Genomic DNA, 27,915 nt, shown 5'->3' on the forward strand with positions numbered 1-27,915 from the left:
GCCTGGTGAGTCTATCGAAAATCTTTTCGCTCGATTTTTGAGTCTTGTCAACAAAATGAAAGCCAACATAATGGTTATGCCGTATGATGATCATGCAAGGGCTCTCAAATTGTTGCATGCACTCGACTTGGATGTTTGGGGTACAAAAGTGGAAGCGATTGTTGAGTCTACTAATTATGAGACTCTTACAACTGATGAGCTTTTCAGTAAGCTTAAATCCAAAGAGATCGACATCCAATTTCGAAAAAGCTTAACAATCCCAGCTGGTTCTCTTTCAAATATTCCAATGGCTTTGGTTTCTGGGAGTACTAACACTAATGCTAATCTTTTATCTACTCCTAGTTTTGCTTTGTCCTCCTTGTGTCATATTGCAGATGATGAGTTGGAGGTATTTGATGATGATCAGCTTGTTTTGCTCACCAACAAGTTCAAGCGGGTATATGAAAACAGGCGAAATAGAAGGCGTTCAGAAGGATGCTTCAACTGTGGTGAGCGTGGACACTTCATTGCTGATTGTCCAAGCAAGGTGAAGGCACCGGAGCATGGCAACAGCTACAGGGCCAGGAACAATCAAGGACAGGAAGAACAAGAGTGATAGGCGTGGGAGAAAGAAGGGACAACAGAAGTTTACTGACAAGCAAATCAAGAAGGCTGCACATGTTCTCTTTCTTCGCTGGGTAGCTTTGATTCAGATGCCTCCTACAACTCTAGTGATTCAGAGTCCGAAGATGAGAAGCCCAAAAAGACCAATGATGGAGGACTCTGTTTTCTTGCTGACATCAAGGGAGGCATGTGCACTATGGCTTTAAATGAGGGTGATGCATATGACTGCAGCAACGACTCTTCTGATAATGAGGTACAAAATTCTGCTGAAGAAGATTGAAGAGTTGACTAAACTTGTTGATAAACAAAATAAAATTCTAGCAAGACTTAAGGCTGATCATGATAGAATATCTGCTGAATTAAAAACACTAAAAGATGCTACACCTGCTGCTGTAGAATGTGAGGAATGTTCTATTCATATGGTTTCTATTTCTGAATTGCAATCTAAGCATGCTGTTTTAGTTGATAAATTTGATTGTGCTAAGATTGAATTGGAAGAACTTCGCTCTCGTTCTGTTTTACTTGGTGCTTGTGCTACTTGTCCAATTTTGCAAACTGAGTTGAATGTTGCTAAATGCCATATTGTTCAGTTGGAGAAAAACACACTTGTCCTGTTTTACCTGAGTGTTTGACTTGTCCTACTTTTGTTGCTGAAATTTCCATCTTAAAGAAGGACAATGCTGCTTTAGAAGAAGAAAACACTCATTTGAGAACAATCCTTGGTTGGTGTTCTGTGCGTGAGCCCCAGATTGGTATGACTATTGCACAAATTAAAAGGGGTGAACATTTTGGTGTTGGTTATGATTTGAAGCGTACTTTGGTAAAAAGAATGCAGATGGTGAGAACAATGGGCCTACTCCCAGTGAGAAGAGTCCACCGGTCTCACCTGAAGGTTTTGTGGTAGAACCTCCCAAGTCTGTTCCTAAAAAGCAGGTTTGGAGGGTTAAACCCAAACACTTTAAAAGCCTGAATAACACATGGCCACCAACTTGTGAACATTTGGATAACCTTAAGCCTGATTTTTCTGGTTCCACTTCTAAGGCTAAGGTTGTCGTTGCTCCTACTCAAAATATTTACCATTGCGATTTTTGTGATCGTGATGGTCATTTGGCGGAGTTTTGCTTCCGTAGGAAGCGTGCTGAACGACGTGATCGGTACCCTGCACATGGTGCCTATGATCGTAGTGACTCTAGACGAGCGCCAGTTGTTCGCTTTTCTGGTTTTCGCTCACGTAATAGTGCCCCTGCGTCATATAGGAATGACATGCCACGTTTTCCCCCTCGTGGGCATCGTCGTTCTTTCGAGAGATTTGATTTTGCTAATGCTTCTTTTGAGCAAATGGCCCAGCACTGGTTTTCATTGCATTATCCTAACCCCAGTGTTGAGTCATTAGCTCACTCTCGTGTTCGCTATTGATTGCAGGATGGAGGCGAGGAGAACATATGGATAATGGACTCTGGTTGTTCGCGTCACATGACCGGAGATGATAGATGGTTCTCCAGCCTCACCCCCGCGAGCGGTAAAGAATACATTACATTCGGGGACAATAGTAAAGGAAAAGTGATGGCACATGGCTGTATCAAGGTAACCAATAAATTCATGCTAAAGGACGTCGCGAAGGTACGGAACTTACATTATAACTTGCTTTCTGTCTCACAACTTCTTGATGATGGTTTTGAAGTGCGTTTTAAGAAAGGCAATTCGCGAGTTCTAGATTCTATCGGTAACCTTGTTTGTCAAATCTCCCCCTTTGGACGAATTTTCATGGTTGATTTCTCTAAATCTTTTGGACAAGCTCGTTGTTTGGTTGCTCATGGTTCTCTCCCCATTTGGAAGTGGCATCGTCGTTTGGGTCACTTGAGCTTTGATTTACTATGCCGTTTGAGTTCGATGGGTTTGATAGATGGTTTACCGAAACTCAAGTTTGAGAAAGATTTGGTTTGTGCTCCTTGCAAACATGGCAAAATGATTGCGGCTTCTCATGCACCTGTGACTCAGGTGATGACAGAACGACCGGGTGAGTTGTTACATATGGACACTGTAGGTCCAGCCCGTGTTCGTTCTGCTGGTGGGAAGTGGTATGTGCTCGTCATTGTGGATGATTTTTCTCGTTATTCATGGGTGTTCTTTTTGGAATCCAAGGATGAGGCTTTTCAATTTATTCATGATCTTGTTCTAAAGCTGAAAAATGAGTTATCCAATAATGTCGTTAGAGCAATTCGCAGTGATAATGGCACAGAATTCAAGAATGCTCGAATGAAATCTTTTTGTTCAGAACAGGGTCTTGATCATCAGTTTTCCTCACCGTATGTCCCCCCTCAGAATGGTGTTGTTGAAAGGAAAAATCGAACGCTTGTTGAGATGGCTAGGACAATGCTTGATGAACATAAAACCCCTAGACGTTTTTGGGCTGAGGCGATCAATACCGCTTGCTATGTTGCTAATCGTATTTTTCTGAGAGCTTTTCTGGGGAAAAACATCTTATGAGTTGAGATATGGTCGTTGTCCAAAAGTTTCTCATTTTCGCGTATTTGGTTGTAAATGCTTTATTCTGAAAAAAGGAAATTTGGACAAATTTGAATCACGTTCTTCTGATGGGTTGTTCTTGGGGTATGCTTTGCAAGGGCGAGCTTACCGGGTTCTTAATCTTGATACTAATCGCATCGAGGAGACATGTGAGGTCACCTTCGACGAGACGATGCCTTGTTTCTCTTCTGCTTTTGAGTGTGCAGGTGATGATGAGATTGGACAAAACATTTTTGAAGATGAGGTTGATGGACTTGACGATGATGATGATGCAACAGAGGATCCAGCTGTGCTCGAGGCAACTCCCATTCAGACGCCTAGCAGCACGATAGACGATGGGCCTTCAGAGCTTTTCACATCCACAGCAGATCCTGCAGCTATACCTATTGTTGATCATGAACTAGCTACAATTGAGGGGGAGGCAACTTCTGTTAGAACAGCACCTCGACATATTCAGCGTCGCCATCCACCTCAACAAATGATAGGTAACTTGAATGAGCGCACGACAAGGTATAAATCTAGAAATCAATGTGTCCTTGCGCATTCTGCATTTGTTGCCTCTTTTGAACCCCGTGATGTTGGACATGCGCTGTCTGATTCTAATTGGGTCAATGCCATGCATGAGGAGTTAGAAAATTTTGAACGAAATCAGGTTTGGGTTTTGGTTGATCCACCTTTTTCTTGCAAACCAATTGGTACTAAATGGGTTTTTAAGAACAAACAAGGGGAAGATGGTCTTGTTGTCAGAAACAAAGCCAGATTGGTGGCTCAGGGTTTCTGTCAAAAGGAGGGTATTGATTATGGTGAAACTTTTGCTCCTGTTGCTCGTTTAGAAGCTATTCGCATTTTGCTTGCTTTTGCTGCCTCACGTGGTTTTAAGCTTTATCAAATGGACGTGAAGAGTGCCTTTTTGAATTGGGTATATAGAAGAGGAAGTTTATGTTAAACAACCCCCTGGTTTTGAACATCCTAAATTTCCTAATCATGTTTTCAAGTTACAAAAGGCTTTATATGGGTTGAAGCAAGCACCCCTCGTGCTTGGTATGCTAGACTGAAAACTTTCTACTTGAAATGGGTTTCAAAATGGGTTCTGTTGATAAAACTTTATTTCTCCTCAGACAAGGCAATGATTCTCTAATAGTTCAGATATACGTGCGATGATATCATTTTTGGTGGTTCGTCTCATTTTCTTGTTGCAAAGTTTGCAGAATCAATGAGTAAGGAGTTTGAGATGTCTATGATGGGTGAGTTGACCTTTTTCCTAGGATTGCAAATTAAACAAACACAGGAAGGGACATTTGTGCATCAGGGGAAAATATACAATGGATGTCCTGAAGAAGTTCGACCATGGCTGATGCTAAGCCAATTTCAACGGCCCATTCCGACTAGCGCAGCTTTGGATGCTGATGAAGATGGAGAATCCGTGGATCAGAAGGAATATAGAAGCATGATTGGGTCACTTTTGTACTTGACTGCGACGAGACCGGATATACACTTTGCTGTGTGCCTGTGTGCTCGTTTTCAGGCGTCTCCCAGGACCTCTCACCGTCAGGCTGTGAAGCGCATAATGAGGTACCTTCGTTTCACTCCTGAATTGGTCTTTGGTACTCTGCTTCTTCGACGCTCAGTTTGTGTGGTTATTCGGATGCTGATTTTGCTGGGTGTCGTTTGTATAGAAAATCTACATCAGGTACTTGCACGTTTTTGGGTTCTTCTCTTGTTTCTTGGTCCTCTAGAAAACAATCCAATGTTGCTCAATCTACTACAGAGGCCGAGTATGTTGCTGCTGCCTAGTTGTGTTCTCAGCTTTTATGGATGATAGCTACCCTTCGCGATTTTGGTTTGTCGTTTTCTCATGTTCCTCTATTGTGTGATAGCACCAGTGCCATCAGTGTTGCTAAGAATCCTGTGCTGCATTCTAAAACGAAACATATTGATGTTCGTTATCATTTTCTAAGAGATCATGTTGAAAAGGGTGATATTGAGCTTAAGCATGTTGATACTAGTCAGCAGTTGGCTGATATTTTAACTAAACCACTCGATCAAGCCACGTTTGCACGTTTGCGTGGTGAGTTTGGTGTGTGTTATCCTTTCTAGTATCAATGTTTTTGTCGCTTCGGTTACATATGCCTTATACTTGTTTCAGCGAATTTGTGATAAATGCCTTTGGAGAGGTTGTGATGCTTTGGGTGACCATATTTTGTTTTGAAAACAGCACACAGATACTTCATGATTTTATCAGGCTTGTTTACATGTTCTTGTTCTAGTATCTGGTTGAATACTCGACATATATCTTGCTCACGGTTCGGTTTTGGCTCCTTTCAATGGGTCAAAGACCGGTTCGTCACTGTGAATGTAGCTTCTTTTGGGCCTATGAAAGAACAAATGTTCTTTGTGTCGCAAAGACACACATGAACCGGGCACTCTATAGTCCAGGGGCTGTCAAAAGATCCCAGATCAGCAGGGACAACAAAAGAAAAATGGGTTCAGTATTCAGCATATAACATTGGGAATAATATATATATATGATGCTGAGATTTGGGTTTTGTATATACAGACTTGTGCTTTAGGCATGGCAGCCTAAGTTGGTTACTCACAGCTTGCCCCAGTCGCAGGTGTTGTGTGTGCCACGGGTTTGTCTTTCATGGCATAGACCTGATTCAAGCATTTGCAGTGAACTTTGATTGGAAGCTTTGTTACCCGTCGTGTGAGCTTGCTATATGTCTTGTCTTCAGCTTGATACTGGCTTTGAATTTGTTTGCATGGTCTAACTAATTGGTTTTCAAAAGGCTCTAATTTAAATTTCTATGGTCATTGCATTGTGTTGCTGCTTTTCTGAACAGCTGGTTTTGCTGGTTCGCTGGTATAAGTATTTGATATATGTCTCTGAAGCTTCTATCTGTGCCGTCCCCTCATGTATCTTTTACTTGATGGAGTGCTTTGTCAACAAGGGGGAGAATGAGTGACACAAATTCATTTTGCAGGGGGAGTTAATTTTTCTTGCTGAGATTATGCTTTTGAAATGTTGCTGAGTCTCAGGGGGAGGTTGAGTTTGAGCATTTTGACAGGGGGAGTTTGTCAGAGTTTGAGCATTTTGACAGGGGGAGTTTGTCAGCTTTGGAGCTTTTCAGTTACTCTTGTATTTGTCTTGATTGTGTCGAGCCTAGCTTTTGTTGCTAGCCCATGTCTTTGGGGATCAAGTTTGTTAGATTGTTTTCTTTTCTTTCTTCTTTTACTCTATTTTTGTTTGAATAAATTTGTGTGGTGTGGTGTTGTCAATGCACTCATCAAGGGGGAGATTGAGATGCCCGTGGGGCTAGGACCTTGTGATGAGTGATTGAACAACACAGTGTGCGTGTGACGTTTCTCTTGGTTGGTGTCGTTGCAGGTGATAGGTGGAGACTGAACATGCGGCGACGTGTGAAGAATGAAGATATGATGCCACGCCGATGGACTGAGAGCGGGTGAAGGGTGGATCAAGACTTGCGTTCGAGGGATTTGAGATCGTGCGGTGTATGTCTACTGTACCTGACGACACAGCGAGAGAACGTTGGTGGACGGTTTCTTGGTTAAGCCACAAAACCAAGATCCCGGACGTTCGTTGCGGCGGACGTGGCCGAAGATGGGGACAATTGTCGATCGCGAGAAGATTCCGGATCATCGTGCGGCGAGATCACGGGACGCCATGGTGCTAGATGGAAGGATCGCGGACATCGAGATTGTTTGCCGTGGAGGATGATATTGCGTGATACGCGCCGATTACGTTAATTTGATTTACGTAATGGCAAATTTGTAATTTAGGTAGTGCCACTCTATGGGTTATAAATATGCGGCACCTAGGATTGAGGGATATACGTTTTTAGGGTTTTGGGGGGCGCTGCTACAGTAGCCGCCGTGAACAGTGCCGCGCTACAGTCTCGCGTGAACAGTAGCCGCCGTGAACAGTAGCCGCCTCCCTGAAGCTCTTCTTGCGTGCACTCCTCTCTCCAGTCTAGCCTAGGGTTTAATTCCTAGTGAGGGATTTTTGTTGATCTCTCTAATCAAGAGAGGGAGGACGATCGGGCGGAGGCTAGATGCAATTTTGTAAGAACAAGTACTTGGTTTAATACTTTATCATTAAGTATTGTTCTTCGTTTCATTGCATCGTGCTTATTTGTTCTTCGTCAGGTTTATCGTCGGTTTCAATCTAGGTTTTCTTGATCCGCATTTTATACTTAATTTCCTTGCATAATATTTTGAGAATAGATTTCTAGTGATCTTGTGAACCTATGTTTCGAGTTTCCTCGCGTTTGGATCTAATTTGCTAAAGTTCTTGAAATTTGGGAGTTTGATCTGTTTGCTTCCGTGCGAAATTATTTTGAGTTGCTCCCATTCACCCCCCCCCTCTGGTCGCATTTTCCGGTCCTACACAAAGTATGAAACATCAGTTAAGGTCAAGAGCTCATGGTGTTGCATTTCTTGACAGGAGATTGGAATCAATGGATCGCAACCAGCATTTGGCTTCCACCCATCGATAAGTTTGAAGTAGCTTGAAACAGAGTTATTCTGAAAGGGACAGCTGCATTGCCCTCCCGTGCATACCCCGTACTCCCCACAGAACGTCGGGAAAGCACAGTTGTAACTGTCAGGAAATATATTAATCACATCAGACACGACAGTCCACTTTGCTTCAGTGTCAGACCATTCGTACAGCATGAGGTGCCCGTCAGATTCAAATCTCATGTACTGGGCAGACTTGGCTGCTGGCAACGTGATGCCTGAATCTGGGTTTGGTGGCGTGGACTCTACAAAGATGCTGAGGCTACCGTTTGTAAAGGTAACCTGCGTTGAATGGTTTCCTGTCTTGTTTTTGTCCACCAGTTGCGAGAAGTAGGGCTGTGGTGGTGTGGATTCAACATAAGCATACCATCCATTGGATACAACAGTCATGTACAGCTGATTCTGAGTCCAGTTTGTTGCAGATGTGTTTGCAGTGAGCCTCATGCCCATAGTCACAAAGTTCCTGGGTCGACCGGGTCGAGGAACGGGGTCGAGGGTCGAGGGTCGTCACTTTATAAAATTGTGGTACGAAGGGGGTATACCTCTATGGAACGATAAATTATTATGTGGAACGCAACTCTGATTCATCCGGGTCGATATCTTCGGGTCGATGCGTCTTTAAAAAGACAAAAACTATATATATATGTGCTACTAATGAAGAAACTAATCTGCACAAGCATATAAGAAACATACAAAATAGTACATCTAGATCATACTACACGTACTCAGCTTATTATCTAACAAAAACCACATCAATCCTCTATCAATAACCTTCTTATCCCAATTAAATCTGCTAGCAATGGGGCTACGACCCATTTCAAACCGGGACGCGATCCAACCTTGAATGGGACACTGACCCTCTTTGACCCCGACCCTCGAATCGGAACGGCGTTCCCGGGTCGTGGGACGAGGCATCGACCCCGAATTCTGTGACTATGCTCATGCCTTCCATCAGTGACTGCCCAGGGACCATTGCATCAGTCGGATGATCAAACGACTGCCATACCGTTGCATTCCTCTGATCATACAGCACCAGGTTGCCGAGCTCTGTGATCGCCATACCAGCAATAGTCCTGCCTGCAGTTCTGCTTGACCAGACAAGGCTGCCATCAGCATCACGGAGGATCAGGTTGCCATCCCCAGAAAGCTCGAGGGTAGCATTTTCCTTGACAGGGTGGAATCGGTTGGCGGACCAAACCACCTGAGGAAGACCATTGTTTGGCAGAGTGATCCTGCCGCCGCTGTTGGTGTAGACGATGAAAACGGCGAAGATGAAAGTGCCGGTATCGCAGGGTGCAGTGGGACAAAAGAACCCTGCAGCGAAGGATGGACCATAGAGTGTTTTTGGTGACCGGAGGACAATGGCCCGGACGACTGAGCCGTCGCTATAGGTGACGCTGTGCTCGAGGGAGTTGTTGTTGGTCCACGGTGTGGAGAAGTTAGCTGTCGGGTAGTCGAAGGGCTGCCCGGTGATCAATGGACTTGCAGTTACAAGCAGGAGGAAGAGGAGAAGATTGGAAGGAGCCATGGCGCAGCTGCTACTTGAAAGGAAAGTGGAGACGGTAAGGGTGAGTTCTCTTTGACGAGCAAGAAAGCTGGGGACTAGGCTTTCACTTTTGAAGAGATGAGTTTACAGCGAAGAACTCACCTGACCACAAGCACGATGGCGCTGCTGCGATCGCCGGACTCGCCGCCGGCAAGTGCCTGGGCGCCGAGCTGGCCGTCAACCAGTCTCCGTCCTCCTCTGCCTCTTCTCCGAATGGAAGAGCTGAGGCTGAGCACCATAGCATGTGCACGCGGTGTTTTGGTAGCTGGATTGGTTTGACTAGTTCAAAAAGTCTACGTCGTCAACAACCTCCGCGTTTCCTTCCTTGCTTCGTCCTCAGCTCCTCGCCCATTGTTTACGGTGTATCCAGTGTCTGACGTTTCGCTTGCTGTTTTGGGCGTATTTTAAGCCATTCGTACAACACTCCAAATTGCATATCTCGGTATCTGCGTGAGCTATACATTACAAGCCACAAGTATTATAATAAGTTGGGTTTTGTATGTTAATATTGGAATGTAAAAAATTCGGTACAATTTCAGTTGAAACTATGAGAAATCTGACGGAGAAATCTTACATTATTGAATTCTTTTTGACGCCACAGTTGCTTTGAATACGAACGGGACAATTTATAGAATTGTGGCCAAGTTTCACATGTATCTTATTACAGGGAGCGCTTCGCCAATATATACCATCATAAATATGTAGTCTGTCTCGATCATTTTATTAGCTCTAGACTAGACTAATGTTGTGTTACATAGACACCTTTTTTTTTTTGGAAACATAGACTTCTTCTTTTTGGCAAACCACACAGTACGCTATTGCAAATTCTCCTATTTGGTCCGCAACACAGGTTGCTATCTTTTACGCTGTGTAACGAACATGTCACCATTTATGCCATTTCGAGTGATTTTGGTAATCGTATGACAACGCAATCAATGTGACTAATGATTTTATTGAGTGAACATTTCTAGATCCCAGGGATGAAGTAAAAAGGCCATACAAAGCAAAACACGAAGAAAAAACTCAAAAAAACGCTGAATTGGACGAGTTCTGCAGAAAACTATAGCACCGGTTTAACCGATGCATATAGCATCGGTGCATCTGATGGTTGTCGGAAGTTCCGACGCCCTGGCATCGGTGCAAGTCTGAGCACCAAATGGAGATCAAGCGAAGACCAAGTCAAGATAGCCAGGTCACCGGTTGAACCGACGGCGTCAAACTAGGCATCGGTGCAATCAACGTACCATTGTCTAGAGACGATGTCAAGCGCGCAGGAGCCAAGCCTTCAGCACCGGATGAACCGACAGCCACCGGAGCAATGCGTCGGTGCAATGACGTCAGCAGGTGCAACGGCTATATGAAGATCAAGTGTCACCGGAAGTTCCGACGCCATAGCATCCGTTCATCCGATGGTCCCTGAAGCTATTGCAGCAATGTCAGAGAGGCCAACGGCTATTTCAGAATGCAGAGTGACCGGAAGAACCGATGGCCTATGCACCGGAAGTTCCGATGCCTACGCAGAAAACTGGCCAACGGCTAGTAACGGCTCTCTTGAGTTGGTGGCCTATATATACGCCTCACCCCGGCCATTTTGAGTTTGCTGGAGTCCCAAGACATCACACACACATCCAAGAACACCTCCAAGCCATCCAAGAGCATAGAGATCAAATCCTTAGTCCTTAGCACAAGTTTTGTGAGTGTTAGTGCTAGGTTAGCTCTTAGCTCTTGAGTGAGTGATCAAGCAAGGTTTAGATCCTTGTGCTGTGGTTCTAGAGTGAACCAAACTTGTATCTCGGTGCGCCGGCCTCCTTGGAGCATTGGTGGCTCGCTGGCACGTCAACGACCCTCCGGATTGGTGTGGAGCGGTGTCGACAATTTTGTGCGGGGGACGGAGACCCCTCCTTCGTGGGCAATCAAGGTGACCGTGATTGTGTTCACGGAAGAGACTTGATTGCCGGAAACGATACTCTTCGTGAGTGCTTCAACAACGTGGACGTAGGGACGCCTTTGCGGTAATCCGAACCACGGGATAAATCCTCGTGTCGAGAGTTCGCTTTCTCATCCCTCTCTTTAAGCTTCTGCATTTCATATTGCAACTTGTGTGCCTTTATTTTTTAGTGTAGTATCTTGCTAGGATTGGCTATAGGTTGCAAAACTCTTTTGGGATGAGGGTTTCACACTAAGATAAACCGTAGTTGCACATCTAGATAGCTTGATTTAGTTTAAGTTTTTGTGCAAATTAGTTGGAGCCATAGGTTAAGATTTTAGAGTGCCTAATTCACCCCCTCCTCCTCTTTAGGCTAGAGCACCTGATTGCTTTCACGCTGTCAAGTTTTTAGAGGAATCACCATAAAAACTGTGGCATGCTAAACTTTCATCATGCGTAGCACAGCGCCGTAGAACTCCACGACTACCTTTCAAAAATCAGTAAGTAAATAAAAATAACAACGGGAAGCTTTATTTATCTACTAACTACTACAATTTTTCTAAACACACTACCGCATGCTTATATACATACAGTCACGCTTATCCTTATGACTACAAATACATATCACAGATGTCGTTGTTGAAGGCAACATCATCAATCACTAAAATAATAACATCCTTAATTTATAGACTAAATCCAGCAAGATGTGAACATTGTGATGGACTAGAACCTAGGTGGATAGTTGAAGCGCTAACCATTTGTGTTAAATTCTATTCAGCAAAATGGTACATTTGAATAGCACTACGTATGATTTTCTAAATAAACATTACTATATACATCAAATGTCAACAACAATAATTATGTGTCTCCCTTGGGTTGCAAACATGCAAAGTTAGATTTGGATTCTTAGACTTCTCATGACAATCCCAATTATTCATCTGGAATAGTTTCTATGGCATTAATTAACTACATAGCCACCTAAGATTTTTAATTTATGTGCTACTTATATTAAATGAGAGAATGGAGAGAGAGGAACAAACTGGTCTCATGCAAGGCTTGGTTTTAGTGCAAAAAACTTATGAACTAAATACCGTCAACTTTTATTATGGAGAAGGATAGTGCCTCTAAGATATACAAAGAACAAATATGATTGATTGATAGAGAACAAAGACAGGATCAGGCGCTTATTAAGGTCTTGTTTGGCAAAGATCCTGGAGCAGCTTCTAGGCTAAATTCAAGAGGAGTGCTGACAAATAATTTTTCATGGAGAAGTAATTTTATACTGATTTTTATGAGGTGATCCTCTGAAATGAACCAAGGATCTGAAACTTGGAATTTTTTTCCTTAGTCATCTCTCACATGGAATCTAATTTTCCATAATGTTCCTATAGAGAATCATCCCCCATAGAATTAGAAGCAGGTGAAGCTCTACCAAACTAAACCTAATTGCCAGTGCTATATACATGAATCATTGGAGCCATAGTGTCTATAGTGTTGTATATATATGAACACGAGATGCATAGAAGCTACTTGGAAGCGTTTGCATTGGGAATGACCTCAGTAAGAATTTCTAAGGTGGTCTTTGTGAGAATTCAAGTAATTTCAAAGAATTTGGAGTTTTGTGTACTGAAAACAAACGCAGAAACAAACAGGCGGAAACAAATGTGGTGAGAGCGTGAGGCCCATCAATCCTTCCCTCCCCCTACCCATCCGATAGAAAATCTCTCCTCGTCTCCCATTTGCTGCCGCTGCTCGCTCTGCGGCGGAGAACGGCGGCCGCCGCCCCAACCGCACCCGCTACCCGCGTGATGCTGGCCGCGACGAGAATGGCGTTCGCCTCCTGCGCCCGCCTGCTCCCATCCTCTCCCTCGGCCCTCGCCTTAGTGAGGCCCCGCGCCGGCGCCGTCTCGTTCTGGGCTCCCGCACAGCCGCCGTCGGCGGCCGCAAGATCCTCGCGGAACCTCGCGCTCTTCTGCTCTTCCTCGACGCCTTCGCCGACGGACGCCGCCGTAGCGCCGCCGCCCCCGCAGGCCGCGGCGGAGGAGGCGAAGCCGTCGGCGCCGGGCGGGGACGAGAAGGCGGAGCCGACCGTGGAGGAGCTGGCGGGGCTGCTGGACATCCGTGTGGGGCGGGTGGTGAAGGCGTGGAGGCACCCGGAGGCGGACACCCTCTACGTCGAGGAGGTGGACGTAGGCGAGGCGGAGCCCCGCACCATCTGCAGCGGCCTCGTCAACTTCCTCCCAATTGAAGAGCTCCAGGTACAATGCGTTGCGAAATGCGTCCATGTCAGATGATATCTGCTTATGTTTGATTGTTATATGTTGCTTATTTCTGAGATTATACATCAGAAAAGAGATGAAGAACATAGCCCAAGACACTAAATTCGAACTCAATTATCGCCAGTTCAGACTGGTCCGTAACATCTGGAGAATTTGGGCATTAAGGCCCTGTTTGGAACCGTGGCTGGCGTAAGCGCGCTGCGTATAAGCAAAACGGGGCTCGAAGCTCGCTTCTCGCAATTTTGCGCCCGCACATTGAAGCTGCCGCTTATTCTGCGATGTGTGGTTCTCGAACGCGCGTCGAACGCAGGCCGTTTGGTGGGGTTTATTCCGCATTTTTGGCTCAAACAGGCCGCATAAGCGGAAACAAACACGCCCTAAGTTGATCCAACAAGTAGAGCATATGGAGTTTTTCATGGTTATATCCATGTTATAAGATAACTTATAATTAATACTTTTTTCATGGTACTTATGGTGCTAGCCATGGCATATGATCCGTGCAGGACAGCAGTGTGATTGTTCTTGCTAACCTCAAACCAAGGAACATGCGTGGCATCAAGTCGAATGGCATGCTCATGGCTGCTTCTGATGCTTCACATGAGAATGTTGAGCTGCTCACACCTCCGGAAGGATCTGTTCCTGGTGAAAGAGTGTGGTTTGGTTTGGAAGAAGAAAAGGATCGTCAATCAGACCCTGCATCACCAAATCAGGTATCACTTGACAATGCAGATTTTTAAGTTGTTTGTCTAGGCAATTGTGTTGATGCTTCTACATGATATGCATGCATACTACTGCGCCTGATTTCATTTGGTCGTCCTTGTCCATTACTGAACTATTTATTTACTATGTCTCTGCATGTTCTTTTTTCCAAAATTCTAGTAACTGTTCAAGCAATTATTTACCTTCTGAGTTTTCTAGCAATTTAAACTATACATAGTAGTGACATGGGTGCATTATATTAATCCCTTTGAAGATAACAATATTAGCTTTTAAGCTCTGTATTCACTGTGTGGGACTAGTTCTACTAAGAAACCTAGGGTCCTTATTGCTGAAATTAATTGTGAGCAACGCCTAATGCATCGTTCTTTTTGTTCAGGTACAAAAGAAGAAAATTTGGGAATCTGTCCAACCGCATCTTAAAACAACGGATAAGTGCATAGCAATTCTTGGTGAGCATACAATGCGTACATCTGCAGGCCCCGTTTTCTGCAAATCACTAAAGGGTGCTAGAGTGTCATAAATCTTTGTTGATGAACACCTTTTTGTTTCACGTGAGTCTTATGTTGTGTATCATCCCTGAAAATAAACTACACAAGTAGAGCAACTGTCAAATATTTTTGTTTCCAACTTCTGGCAATAATCTCTCAGAATTTTGATGTCATTATTTGTATCTAGTAGTTCACTTTTCGTGTGAACTATGTGCTTGCAGGGTATTTTATTTGCATTTATTTTCTTGTACTTAAATTCAATTGGAATTTGATAGACGAATCTTGAAAGATTACATGAACTAGGAAATTGTAAGCTCTGGCATTTTCTGTAATGGATCTATGTAGTTGGTAGTTAGGTCATGTTGTATTGTATGAGCCATCACTCGTCAGACATTCCATTTTGCTGAAAGATCGAGAGCAGCTATGCTAGCTATCAGAACTGCTGTTGCTGCATGTCTGTGTGAACCGTGATGAATAACTTAGAGCGTGGTTGGTTCATTGGTTGGGTTGCATGTGCCCCAACCAGGCCCATAGCATGCCGTGGTTGCCTGTACTAGCTACTGGGCCTGGCTAATGGTGAACATGTTTACATTTCTTTTATCTCGCTCAATATATTTCGTGTAGTCAACCAAACGCACATTCTTCAACCAAACGCACATTTCCTACCCTACTCAATGGGTGAGTGTATAGGTACGAAATCTCACCCGCAAGCATGATTGGATCGGATACCCAAAACAAGACGGGTTAGGCATGCGTATCAAATTTTACCCACCGGGTACCCGAAATACAAGAATGCGATCTAGTGAACTCATATCATTGTCATGATTGTCTCATTTTCTTCTTGTGTGATGGACTGAAAGTGAGATTGTATGAACTAAGAAATGTGAATGAGTGATATTTTGCTTATTTGTTTGTAGCAATGTGTATGTATCATTGCTCGTTGCGTTTACTCATATGGATTACTTTAGTTGGAAATTAATGCATATTTTCATCCAATTATAAAAAGTAGACTAGAAAAAAAACAGTGGAGAACGGATTGTTTAGATCTTTTTTTATTGATTTGAATTAGCTTGTATAGGTGATAGATTCCAACTATACTAGTTTATATGACTAAAATAACATGTTATTTGTGCTACCATGCATATACAGTACCCGGTACGGTGGGTACACGCATGGGTATAAAAATTTACCATCGAGGAGTTTCAGATACTCTAGCAGGTTGGTATTTACTCTGCCTGCACCTTACCCACTCCTGCCCCGCTGCCATCCCTACTCAACACAGTTTGCAAAGCACAGAATTACTAATCTTAAATTCAGAAGCTATAGCCTTTGCCTTGGAATCGAGAGCCTCATATTCCAAGCTTCTAGAGGCGAGAGGACGAGCCAACATCAGCTTCCAGAGGCAGCTAGAGAGATCTAAATCTAAATTTTAATGCAGCTTAACCCAAAGCATCTTTGATTATTCTTACTCCCATCGGAGGATCCAAGACATGTGCGTCCGTACCAAGCGAATCATATCAAAAAATAACCATAAAAAGGTAAACAAAGGCCCAAACATTCAAAAGTCTGAAGGCCAAATCAGCTGCCAATTCTGTAACTTTTCACCATTGGGTATCCAACAAAATGGCAATAAATTTTAGACTAAATTGTGATGTCTCGCGAGGCAAGCTTGGGCTCCAATGAACATCACACCGAACTGATCAAAATAGTCTCTTCCGCCCATTGCACAGCTGGAGCGACATGGCTAAATGACGGATGTCAGCCACTGATCTTACAGAATCGAGTTCTGAAGATATCACAATCATTGCAATCTCTTCCTCATATCCCAAGTGAATGAGCGCCCAAGATGGTACAACCTATAGACAGCGCAGCATCATCAGCCATTTGTCACTGCGAAAGAGCTATGACAACATACATTCTGCAGTTACACGAGATACTCTTTTAATATGCGTACGGCGTACCAAAGGTCAATAATCATACATTTCCCCAAATTTTTAATTGGCCCTAGCATGGAATTATCGACAATTTTATGCCAGCTCCCCACACACAAACTTTCAGCAAATCACCAAGTTACATGATTAGTTGAGGATGTGTTCACAATCCACCACAATAAGCTACTAAGATCTCCGTGACTTGAAAATGTTCTCCCTGTAGTATTGTAGCTCCTTGATGCTTTCTCTGATATCATCCAATGCTCTATGGTTTTTCTCCTTTCTTGGAGCAGCTTTCTTTTCTGTATGCAGCCAAACATCAGCGAAGTCATGTCATTTAGAATTTTGTGCTTGTGCCTAAGAATGAAAACCTAATTATTGGCTATGATGCTGAACACTTTTATGCCCTTGGATATTTTGCTGCAAAATACCAACATCAATCTAGGCTAACCACAGAGGATAAGGAAGGCAAAATAATCATGACACTATTTAATGATGCTTCACCAACTGATACCATTACACTTTGTACAAAATTGTGGAGCAGCAGGTCTGAAGATGAGATGCTGATTTGAAATAATTTCACTTTTTAACGAACAGTACTCTATACTTCATACTTAAGAATTCTTCTAAACAGGGAAATGAATTTTTGGTCTATTCATTCTTAGTTTTTTTTACACTATTTTGCATTCATACCCATCCCAATTTAAGCATTTATTCCCTGCAGTGAAGAAAACATCGCAACCCTATACTAAATCATATTACAAATCCAATTGTTTGAAAATGTTGTGAAGGCTCGCCCATACTCTCCAATTGAGCAAGATGTGTTTAAAACTAAAGATGACCACGACTTAGAAAAAGTTGCCATATAAATCCACTAGCTACCATCTTATCTTTAAATTAAATGCAAGCAAAAATACTTTAGTAAAATTGCAGTAAAGTGCTGGAGATGATTGTCTTGTTTCAGGTAGTGAGCGTTGCATTTACAAATTTTAGACTAGTGAGCGTTTAGCTAAGGTCAAGTCATCTATAAAGATGATTTGCAATTGGACACCCAAAACGCATCACTTCTGCTAAAAGATGCCCAGAAAACTGGTCTTTGCTGCTGGACACTAAAAGTTTGTGTATATCTGCTGCTACAAAAGCAAGTCTAGACTACTGAAACAGGCATGCATGCTTATCAAGTCTAGAATAATTAGCGCTTTGCTTGCAAGTTTAGGCGAAGGGTCCAAAAATGAGACAAATAAGAGTGATAAAGAAATGCAGAGGAATCAAATGATAACTCAGTAATGTGGTTTAGTAACAAGAATAGTTACCTTTCGGGAACCAGCGGCTGCACAATGCTGTTATACTGCTCACATCAACTATCACATGAGAGAATATGCCTGCAAGTTGTGGCATATACTTCTGGAGGACAAAAATGAGAGAAATGTCAGCCAAAGCCCAAAAGACAGTAAATAAATGATGCTACTTATTCTATAATCCTATGTTCTAAAGAATATGCCAATTCATTAACAGTAAGAAACTGATTATTGAATAAGTAGTGGAAAATTTGTACTTTTCTAAAAAAACTAGTGAGTCCTATATCATAATAGGATAGGCACTGTGCGAGGTATTCTCATTTCCTCATTCTTTGCTGATAAAACCACATAAAAATGGAAAACACTATATTGTTTGACTCCAAATATCAACAGAATGATGACGTACACTGCCAGATGCGGAGTAAAGTCAAGCTTACACATGCTCCTAAAGTGCAGCATCTCAAAGCCTCTAATCTAAATCAAATCATATAAGACCATTTAAGATTCAGCAGAGATAACCAAACCTGTTCTCTTGCTAACCTTCAAAAATAGTAAATCCATATAGACGGAATTCCCAGCTATCAATGGAGTAGCAGAACCTATATACCTCTTAATAAAGTCTAACACCTGAAAAATAGCTAACACAAGAAACCTGTTAGGAAATGTTTCATTAGATAGCTGAATACCAAAGGAATCAGAACACATATATAGGATGTTTCTCAGGAACATAATACTAATGTTCATATAAAGATATAAAGAGAACAGCAAAAGGACATTCAATTATCATAATACTAACAACTATTAGCATCACAAACACACTCCTGCACAGGCCCATATAGGCATATGTGCACAGGAAAGCACAAGCATCAGGAAGGGTTTTGGCGCATAGAAAAGGCACTCAATATAACATGCTATACAGGCAAAGAATAAAGATTCGAAGTAACCAATATGCTGCCTGAAATAAAGAGAACAAAATAACACTTTAATGTTTAAGCTAATTAATAATAGAGTGAGCACCTTCAGAGAGTTCAGACTATATAGGTAACAAAAGGAGAAGAATAACATACTCGTTTCTCTGCATCATGCTCAGAAATCTCACTCTTTAGTACTTGTTCTGCCAGTCCTGAATTGGAAACATCAATAGATTTAAGCATTCCACTTGCCAGATGATGGATTTTTACAACAGATATACATGACTCTTGCAGAATGATAAGATATTTACCACTTGCCACATGATGGACTTGACACCATTCATTCATGCCATCTAAACATTCCTTACTCTGTCTTATAACCAAGTCTGGACCCTAAAACAAATAGGTAACATTAGTTATGTTGATCTGCCTGGGATGAGATGCCATCAGAAAGCTAACTATTAGATCATAGCTGTAATTGTGCTTTCCATGTCTACTGTGATTCCTTTCCTTGTATACAAAGCACATTGGCTATATATATATAAAATGTCACCCCACCTCATTTGGTGTGTGGTGTTGCACAAGTCCCTCTCTCTACAATAACCATATGGTTGGCAACAAGCAAATGATGAAGCAACACTGTATTCATAGCCTCAAATAAACACATAGCTTAAGTCAAATAGTGTTCCATCATAATCTAATTGCCCTAAAATCAAATAATATTCCATCATAATCTAATTGTCCATTTTATCTTTGCACAAACTCTTAAACCAAATACTTCGTAAGAAGCAAATTAGCTTAACAATCAAAGAGCCCTAGTGGACTTCCTGGAAATTTTGTTTAACTGGTTTGAGCTGCTTCAATGCCCATGAGCTTAATTTCATTCATATAAGCTATGGGTCAACAAAAACTCTGCCTGCTGATTAAGGACACAAAGCAATTTCATTATTCCTATTATGAGTCAACAACAACTCAGCCTGCTAATTAAGTATTATAGATTGTGCTCCTTCAACCAATCAGCTTTAAAGACAGATATCCTAAGGTGCTCACCCTCAAAACTTAAAAAACAAGAAGTACATACAGCCAAACGATATCTCTGAGTGCAAAAAATCAAAAAAGAAAAGAGAAATAATCATAACATCCAAACCAACTGAAATACTTTGTTTCAATAGCAACCTCTATTCGTTTGGTAAGTTTACCATCTGTTATAATGCAAGCAATCTCCAGTATGCGATCTTTAGTGATGTCCAAACCTACAATAAAAAACCAGTCTGTGGCCCATCAGTCGTTATTTTAAACAACATGAAGAAGTGGCGGTTTCTATCTCCAAAGTCAATTTATAAAATTAACTCCAAAATCTTTGAGTTAGAAACTGTGAAGAATTTAATAAGGCTTTGACCATACAATTAGAGAGTGGTTACTATAGCATTACTGTAGCCAATCACCAATTAATTACCGTCATTAGATTCTCGCGAAAAGTTGCACCCATCCATGAAGAAGTTTTGCAAATAGACTTCATTTAACTCTCCATGCATGTAAGATTCTTTTTTCAGATTGTGCGTTTTAAATATGTATAAGAAACCAAACATAGCTGCCACGGGTCACTCCCCACACGTCCAAAACCCGCACGGGTCACCGGCGAGCAAACAAAAATAAGCCAGTCCTGCACTCCTAAAATAAATACAATTTTAGGATTGAACACGCAAACCAATGCTATTATAAAATGATCAAAATATTTCTTAGGCCAGTTTCAGTGGGAGTTTCACGGGCACAGTTATCTAGATTGAGAACTAGATAACTGTGCCAGATATATTTTATGGTAATGAAACTCTCCTTACACCCTATGAAAATCTATCTTTTTTTTCTTTGTCATGTCAGCAAAAGTGATGGTATTTAATATTATAAAACCCTTCATGAAACTCCCATTGAGACTGGCTTTATCTTTTGTGATGAGTAGATAAGGTGATAGTTGTCTTTTGCAAGAATATTCCGGAAATTGTTTTGTCTTTTGTGATAGATAGGTCAAAATTAATATTCTTTATGGAATAAATTTTAAACTCTATAATTGCAATTATTTTGAGACACAGGAAGTACGTTAATTTACAGCCTGTTCGGCTGGAAATTAATGGCTGGAGCAGCCAGCCAAATAGCTTCGAGCCTCCAGCCAAGCCAAAATCCGCCGGCGGAACAGAGCCTTAATGGCAAATTTAAATTTTATTATTTTCAAAAATATATGGGAGAAAGTAACTCCACCACGAGAAGAAAGTAGTAAAGAAACTTCGTTGATGGATGATGCCCGACGACATTAGGATTCGGGTTGGAGGTATGGGGTTACTTGTGTGCTGCCAAGTCAGAGGAGCTCTAAGGGAGGTGGGACTGGCCCGAGGGTGGAGCAGTGGCGGGACTACCACTAGGGCCACCTGAGGGGTGGCCTAGAAAAAAGAAGTATAGTTGACAAGACTAGTTTTGGCCTAGAAAAAAGAAGCATGGTCCACAAGGCACAGCTCGTTTCACTGATCTAGCCCTTCGTGAAAAGTTGGGTCCACCCGTGGGTGAGAGAGGGGAGCGGATGGTGAGAGGACAACCGGCAGGTCGTGTTAGAATGGGGGTGTTTATTGAAAATGAAGAAGGCGGTGATAGCGGTGGCAACATGGTTCCTGCAGATCTAAACAGAGGGGGAGGGAGCAGAGGGAGCTGAATGGATGCATGAAACCCATCTATCTTCTGGAATCTAGAACTCTCTCGAGAAGTCGTCCCTAACCGGGTCTCCCTCCAGAGCGTCCCAAATCCACCGCCGTTGGCTCCCTCCTCTCCGTCTCCGGTGTTCTTCGCCGATGATTGGAAGGAGTGGAGCCACCCCGCTAGTTCTTGGTATAGTTCTATTCTCCCGGATGGGAAAGTCCTCCCTTGCTCCGGTCGCGAGAGGCGCCATCGTCGTTCTTGCCGCCGCCGTCCTCGCCATTCTCAGTGCCGGCGACATGAGAGCAAAGGTGAGTCGAAATAAAATAAATCCCCTACTCGCCCTCGCTTCCGGCCATCCTCGGCCCAATCTGCTCGCCCTGTCGCCGGCAATGGTGAAGGTTGAGACCAGCAGGCTTATGGCTGTTGTGCCTGGGGTGACTGCCTGTGCTGCCTGTCTTGGGTTCTTACCCAGCAGGCTTGTGGCGGCAATGCCCAGCGTGGCTGACCATGGTGCTAGGCATGGGTGCTTTTGCCCACCCCCTATGTCTTCGTTGACGAAGCTTGTCTTCTCGGTGTCGATCTTGGGAGGTTTGCTTACCAACACGAATGGAAATCGGGTTGGTTCTCTAATCCCACTAGTCTTGGTGGTTCAATTCCCCTTAGGGGTTCTTCATCGTCCAGCGATTTGGTGTTCCTGGTCCTTGAGGTGCCAGAATCCTCAATGTCTGGTGATGTGCTGGCTTTAGGCTAGCTTCTTCAGCCAGTTTGTTCAGTGTCAACAACGCACGTCGATCTCGATGTGCTGCTCAAGACGGCGATTAAAAACTCTGCTCCTTCGCCGGAGAGGAAGTCGGCTTCAAGATGTGTGCTCTGACCGCCGGTGGCGAGGAAGACCGGGAGCTTACAAGGACTAGGGTGTTTTTTCTTTTTGTTTCAAGGATGTCTTTGTAAGTTTTTGGATGTAATAAACAAAAATTATGAATGAAATATCAACCTGATTTTTTTTTAAAAAAGAGAGAGAGAAGGGCGGTCCTCGCCGACGTGGAGGGAGGAGGGGGTGGAGATCGGATGGTTTGGAGAATAGGAAGGGGAGACAGGAGGGAGAAGGGTGGTCCTCGCAGGTGTTGGAGGCGACACCGGCGAGGTAGGGTGTAGGGTCAGGGTGGGGGACGAGGCGGACGGAGACAAACGCGGGGTGGGTGGTTGTTTTTTCTTCATGTAGACATGAGAGCTCTCTACGTCTAGATGCTTCCAAAAATAACACAAATTGAATCGATAGATCATGTCCTAGTTATATAATATAAATGTGACAAGGTATAATAAGTACTTTCTCCGTCTCACAATCCTAGTTATATAATATAAATGTGACAAGGTATAATAAGTACTTTCTCCGTCTCACAACGACCGCTCGTTTAGAAAATTTTAGACATACTACTAGTAATGAAACATGACCATACTATCCCTAATTAATTACAGTAGTTGTGATTGAAGACCACATTGTTTATTTGATTCTATAGATCCTCAATAAAAACAAAGCATTGGACCAGAAAAGTAACATCTACTTGAACATTTGATTGGTTCTTCGCCCTTGTCAATGTAATTATATCTTGGTATTTGATATTGCTTTAATTAGATGTGCTCTACTACAATCTAAAAGAACAGTCTTTGTGGGACAAAATTTGAAGACTAAACAAACAGTTTTTTACGGGACAGAGAGAGTAGATGGTAAGAGCATCTCCAAGAGTCTTTCTAAATTTCACTCTCTAACAACTTTTCTCTATATTGTGTGCACTCTAGAAAGCTATTTTCGTTAACTATCTTTGCTAGCGAGAAATACCGAATAGATGATGGCTACATTTGGATAACCACTTAGAGAAGCTGTTGGAGGGTATTTCTCCGTCAAAATCTCTATTAGAAAAGATATAGAGTCTCTTGAAGTTGCTCTAAAACTCAGTTTAGGTTTTACAGAAGGGAAGGGTGACCACACTAGTATCTCCACATATAAATGCCCTACACCTGTTAAGCTTGTTTGGCACAGCCCAAATTTGATCCTTGGGCTTTTAAATTTTTGATTCTCCAACTCCACAAACCAAAACATTTGGCAAAGCTCCACAAACTGACTTGCGTGATCACGAGTGATGCTAGGCGAAAGGGCCTTCAGTCTTAGTGTTTGCAGCGCCTGAGTAGCATCTTGGGAGCAAAACAGGTTTGAAATAAAAATTATAAAAAAATAGGTTGAAGCTTCTCCTACTGACTTCGGATAAAAAAGTGACACTAGATCTGAAAAAAAGAGAGAAAATAATAAGATGGCATACAACAGTGGATAGAGGCAGCGATGAGGCCACACGCCTGATGGAGATGATTGGTGCGCGGAAATGTGAATAGAGGTGGCACGGCGGCCCGACATGGCCTAACAGAGCGGGTGTCATGGTACCCATATCGACAAAAGAGGGACAGAGGGTGGATCTCTCAAAGTTGGGTGGTGCGGTCAATGTAGAGAGGTAGATGAAGTGATAACTAGTTTACAATTCATGAGAGAACCACCATGAGTAGGGGAATTTTTGAGTTGGCCAAAACTACTCATTTGGCGAAGCTCATTCGGTCAATAAAATGAGGGTATGAATTATATCATGATAGACCCCAAGTCATCAAGCAGGCTGAGAAGTCATGAAAGCCACTTGCGTGTGTTTTTCTTTTCTTTTCTTTTTCTTTTTTGATGAAAAAACAACTTGAGTGTGCTTGAATTAGGCAAATCCCCCTAAATGATATGTACACCGCCTCAACAAACGGCTTCACACCACTTCATATGAACTATGCACTGCATTAAGCGCTGAGAGAAGCAGCCAACTCTGTCGAAGCACAAGGACAGGCTCCGCATCATTTCTGCCAAGAATTGAACCGCTTCAACGAAGAGGTATGGTTAAATATCCAAAAGAAAATTTCAAGTGGGTCTCATGCATCCTTCATCAATGGAGAAAAGTGAGTTTTCCCCAGACATATACTACTAATAGTTTGTCCCCTGAAACAAAGCTGAAATTTGGAAATCGATGGTAGTGCAAGAGTACAACACACATCCTCACGAAGATGGCTTTCAGAGAGTCCAAAAAGGATTGAAATAATGGTAGAATATGGCATATTTATCCAAGCAAGATTGCTACACGGGGCTGCCCCTAATCAAGGTCAAAACCACAATGCTTCTGTGTAATGACAAGGATCTAACAGCAGTTACATTCTGGAATGTAGCAAATACCAGTCAAAGGGCCCGTATGGGTTTGCTTTCAGCAACTCTTCGATGCAACACTGAGTTCATCTCTCTCAACTGAAACCATGCCTTCAACTAGATCCCAATCCTGTGGAGAGCAGCTACCTATGTGCCCTCCAATACCAAAGGAAAAGGGAAGCACATTTCATGCAATTTGGGAAACATTTCCCTTGTACTGAGAGATGGTAAGTAGTTACATGAAGGATATCAAAATAGAAACAATAGGTAAGGTTGCTCATTCCACCAAGTACATCAATTGCTCCCAGGAGCCAGGATTGTAGAACCAAAAGAACAGATCATACCGTACTGGCCAGTTGATCCATCCACCATACTGGCCATTTCATATCATCATGGCTTGGTCAGTTCATTTCAGCTTGTCATGATAGAATGAAAGCACTGCTCAGTCCAATGCTCTTAGAGCTGACATTCTCCCAGCACTTTCTGACTAAATCACTAGCGCCCATGATCCCACTATTTTCATGATGAGTAAACGGAGACAATCAGTCGACTGGAAAACCAAGAAATTTATTGATCAGTGTGACAACTTGCTTGGCATCTCCTGGGATGTAAGGCAGGAGATTATTCAGGTCCATTGCCTCAACAGTCTCTTGCAGTGTTTGTGGACGGGCACAGAAAAGGTCCTTCCTGTCGGCAAGTTCTTCCGCTAACTCGCTCTGGTGATTATCCATAAGACCTTCATTCACAACAACAATTAGAGGTTTGCCCAGTCGTAGGGTCTCAAATATGCTTCCAGATCCTGCTAAAATAAAGCTCATTACCATTGACCTGACTAGAAATTAACATTCAGTGCTATACGTCTACTTACAATATTCTTAGAAAAACCAATATAAATAGCACAATTCACAATCAGATAATACATAAATGGATTAAGAAGTTACAACCACTATATAATTTGATTATCACCTGCATGACTGATGACTAAGGATGCTTCTCTTATGTAGTCAGCAATGCTTGGTGAAAAGGTGAAATAATCAACTTGAAGAGTTGAATTTCCTGAGTCCTATATTTAATAAGAAGAAATTCATTACTTTTACTGGTTTACATTCATACAATCGCAATGAGCCTAGAAACTCAAAATAGGATTGCCGAACAAGGCACTACCACTTAAAATAATATTAAGCCAGCAAAAGATTTACAGGTAAGCAGTATTGAAAATAAAGAAAATGTAAAAACACAAAATGCTCTCAAATATAAAGGCCTATTTTGACAAAAAAAAACAATATTCAGTTTCATTATACTGGACACATTTAGGTTTACCATACCAGAGTAGACAATAGCAAAGGCACTTAACACTTATGTGTAGTTTTAGCATTTTTAATTTTTTATTTGTGAATGCTCATTGTGCAATGCTGAGAAACTTAATTGTGAATGCTAGTTACAATAGTGTGGCACTTAGCACTAAGGTGATGGTTTTAGAATTTTTAATTTGTAAATATTTGTCGCATAAATGCCTAGAGAACTTGTATAAGCTCCTTAGATGGTCAAATAATGAAGTCATTTTTATGAATACGACTAACAATGGATTAGCAAAATATAATTCAGCCAAAGGGGACTATCAGATAAGTATGCCTTCTTCTTATTTATTAATAAAAGAATGATGTTACTATTGTAAGCTAATACTATGATTGTAAAGAACTAAGGCCATCTGGGAAATTTGAATACGCAATCGGAACTAGTAAACAACACAAGAGCAAGTCATTTCTCCTTCAAATCCTTCAATATCCCAGAGTAATTTACTTTTACCTCCTAATGCAGAACAATCCAAAGAATCTGTCAATCTGGTAGATATGTTCTTTCATGTCCTATGGCTATATATACCAGCTATCCATGTAACAGATCGTAATTCAATTTTGTCATCTATAAACCTAAAATATAATTATTAAACAATAACAAACTCAACTAAAATAATGCAACATAATCAAAGTCTGGATGAATGAATTTCCTCTGGCATTTTTTTTATCTCCATGCATTTATTGTCTTTCTCCGCATCAGATGCCATAATTTATCATCAAAATGTCTTAATGCAATTTGTTTCGACATGTGAAGAACAACCGAACAAGTACCATCCAGGGTATCAGCTACAAGATCTCTAATCTCAACTTATTGGCTACAAAATGTTAGTCTATCAGTATTCCATTATATAATAGAACTTGCCAAGAGTACGGAGAAAATTGTTACCTTAGATGGCATGTATGTACCTCGGCCCATTTGAATCAGGAGATCAGTGTAACCCTTATGCAGTAAGGCTTCTTTCACTTCCTCGGAATCTACTGCCTTGACAAGAGCATCGAAACATGTAGTTCCAATGGTGACAAACACCACTCGCCTTTCTCTGCTTCCCATTTCTTCTCCAGTACGCACTAAATTCTGTAAAAGAATCTGTGATAAGGTAAACATAATTGCCACTAGAAATCTAGAATGCACAGTGACACTTAAGTTACAGTAAGAATAAACTACAGTTGGAAAAGATAACTGATCGTCCCCTATGACTATGAGTATGAGTAGACCCAATTACATCTTCAGTCAGCCATTGCAGTATGGAAGCGAGTCAGCGAGAGGTACTCTCCTCCGGATGCTTGCTCTGCCAAGATCTGGGAACATGCACTAAACCTCAGAACCCTTCTACGCATGTAAATCGTACTACCGCGTTCAATGGCATCCTCAGTTTCTTGCCGTCTATCTTATCCGCGGATTAGAACTCAGAGCAGGCCTTACCTCGACTGATCCGCCGCCGCTGGCGCGAGGAGACTTACCTCCCCACCGCCGCGGGGTGCTCTTGCGTGCCGGCTGCGGAGGGAACTGAAGAAGTGAAGAGGGGGCAGCCGAGGCGGTGAGGGCAACGGCGGCGCGTTTCGGGGTTTGTTGGACTCCCTCTCCGGCGCCGTCGTGGACGCGTCGAGGCTGCTGCCTGCTAGACTATTCGAAGCATATTTGGGCTGGGGTGGGCCTTCTGGCACCCCGTGTCTCTCTATCAGTTACTGCACGGGAATTCTATAGATCTTTGGAAGTGTTGACCCTAAAATTTGTCACCAGCTGAGGCAGACTGATCAGACTGGTCTGGTCTGTACAGTCTGAGTAGAATTAAGTTTTTTTAAAAAATCTTTTTTAATCCTACTCGTGAAGGGGTACGTCTTTCCCGACCTATAAATATAAAGATTAAGACCGATTGAGATTATTCCCAA

At 42.4% G+C, this 27,915-nt stretch overlaps 4 protein-coding genes across 15 annotated transcripts; 1 reads left to right on the forward strand and 3 right to left on the reverse strand.

The window, feature by feature from the left end:
* Positions 1-7,533: 7,533 nt before the first annotated feature.
* Positions 7,534-9,509, reverse strand: LOC120639998 (EP1-like glycoprotein 2). Its single transcript, XM_039915903.1, has 3 exons — positions 9,317-9,509; positions 8,615-9,206; positions 7,534-8,115 (listed from the first exon to the last, which is right to left on the reverse strand). Exons 1-3 carry the CDS (start codon positions 9,451-9,453, stop codon positions 7,534-7,536), a joined length of 1,311 nt encoding a protein of 436 aa, XP_039771837.1. The 5' UTR covers positions 9,454-9,509.
* Positions 9,510-12,834: 3,325 nt separating this feature from the next.
* Positions 12,835-14,960, forward strand: LOC120640486 (tyrosine--tRNA ligase, cytoplasmic-like). Its single transcript, XM_039916328.1, has 3 exons — positions 12,835-13,399; positions 13,924-14,130; positions 14,517-14,960. The coding sequence occupies exons 1-3, from the start codon at positions 12,950-12,952 to the stop codon at positions 14,658-14,660; spliced, it is 801 nt and encodes a 266-aa protein (XP_039772262.1). The 5' UTR covers positions 12,835-12,949; the 3' UTR covers positions 14,661-14,960.
* A 1,570-nt stretch (positions 14,961-16,530) lies between these two features.
* On the reverse strand, positions 16,531-20,067 carry LOC120640487 (oligoribonuclease-like). Of its 5 annotated transcripts, none has more exons than XM_039916330.1 (6): positions 19,945-20,067; positions 19,080-19,161; positions 18,925-18,980; positions 18,398-18,484; positions 17,873-17,963; positions 16,531-16,861 (listed from the first exon to the last, which is right to left on the reverse strand). In XM_039916330.1, the coding sequence occupies exons 2-6, from the start codon at positions 19,114-19,116 to the stop codon at positions 16,746-16,748; spliced, it is 387 nt and encodes a 128-aa protein (XP_039772264.1). In that variant the 5' UTR covers positions 19,117-19,161; positions 19,945-20,067; the 3' UTR covers positions 16,531-16,745. The 5 variants fall into 5 exon arrangements, 3 of the variants coding, with proteins under 3 accessions (XP_039772264.1, XP_039772263.1, XP_039772265.1); XM_039916329.1 differs by having other exon boundaries at positions 19,968-20,060; XR_005661834.1 differs by having other exon boundaries at positions 16,793-16,916; positions 18,398-18,495.
* A 4,479-nt stretch (positions 20,068-24,546) lies between these two features.
* Positions 24,547-27,684, reverse strand: LOC120640489 (UDP-N-acetylglucosamine transferase subunit ALG13 homolog). 8 transcript variants are annotated; one of them, XM_039916336.1, is made up of 4 exons: positions 27,449-27,684; positions 26,912-27,100; positions 25,637-25,733; positions 24,547-25,472 (listed from the first exon to the last, which is right to left on the reverse strand). In XM_039916336.1, exons 2-4 carry the CDS (start codon positions 27,074-27,076, stop codon positions 25,213-25,215), a joined length of 522 nt encoding a protein of 173 aa, XP_039772270.1. In that variant the 5' UTR covers positions 27,077-27,100; positions 27,449-27,684; the 3' UTR covers positions 24,547-25,212. The 8 variants fall into 8 exon arrangements, with proteins under 8 accessions (XP_039772270.1, XP_039772272.1, XP_039772268.1 ...); XM_039916338.1 differs by having other exon boundaries at positions 26,912-27,112; XM_039916334.1 differs by having other exon boundaries at positions 27,249-27,684.
* Between the last annotated feature and the right edge of the window lie 231 nt (positions 27,685-27,915).

Source organism: Panicum virgatum, chromosome 7K (genome assembly GCF_016808335.1).
Source record: "Panicum virgatum strain AP13 chromosome 7K, P.virgatum_v5, whole genome shotgun sequence".
Taxonomy (NCBI): Eukaryota; Viridiplantae; Streptophyta; class Magnoliopsida; order Poales; family Poaceae; genus Panicum; species Panicum virgatum.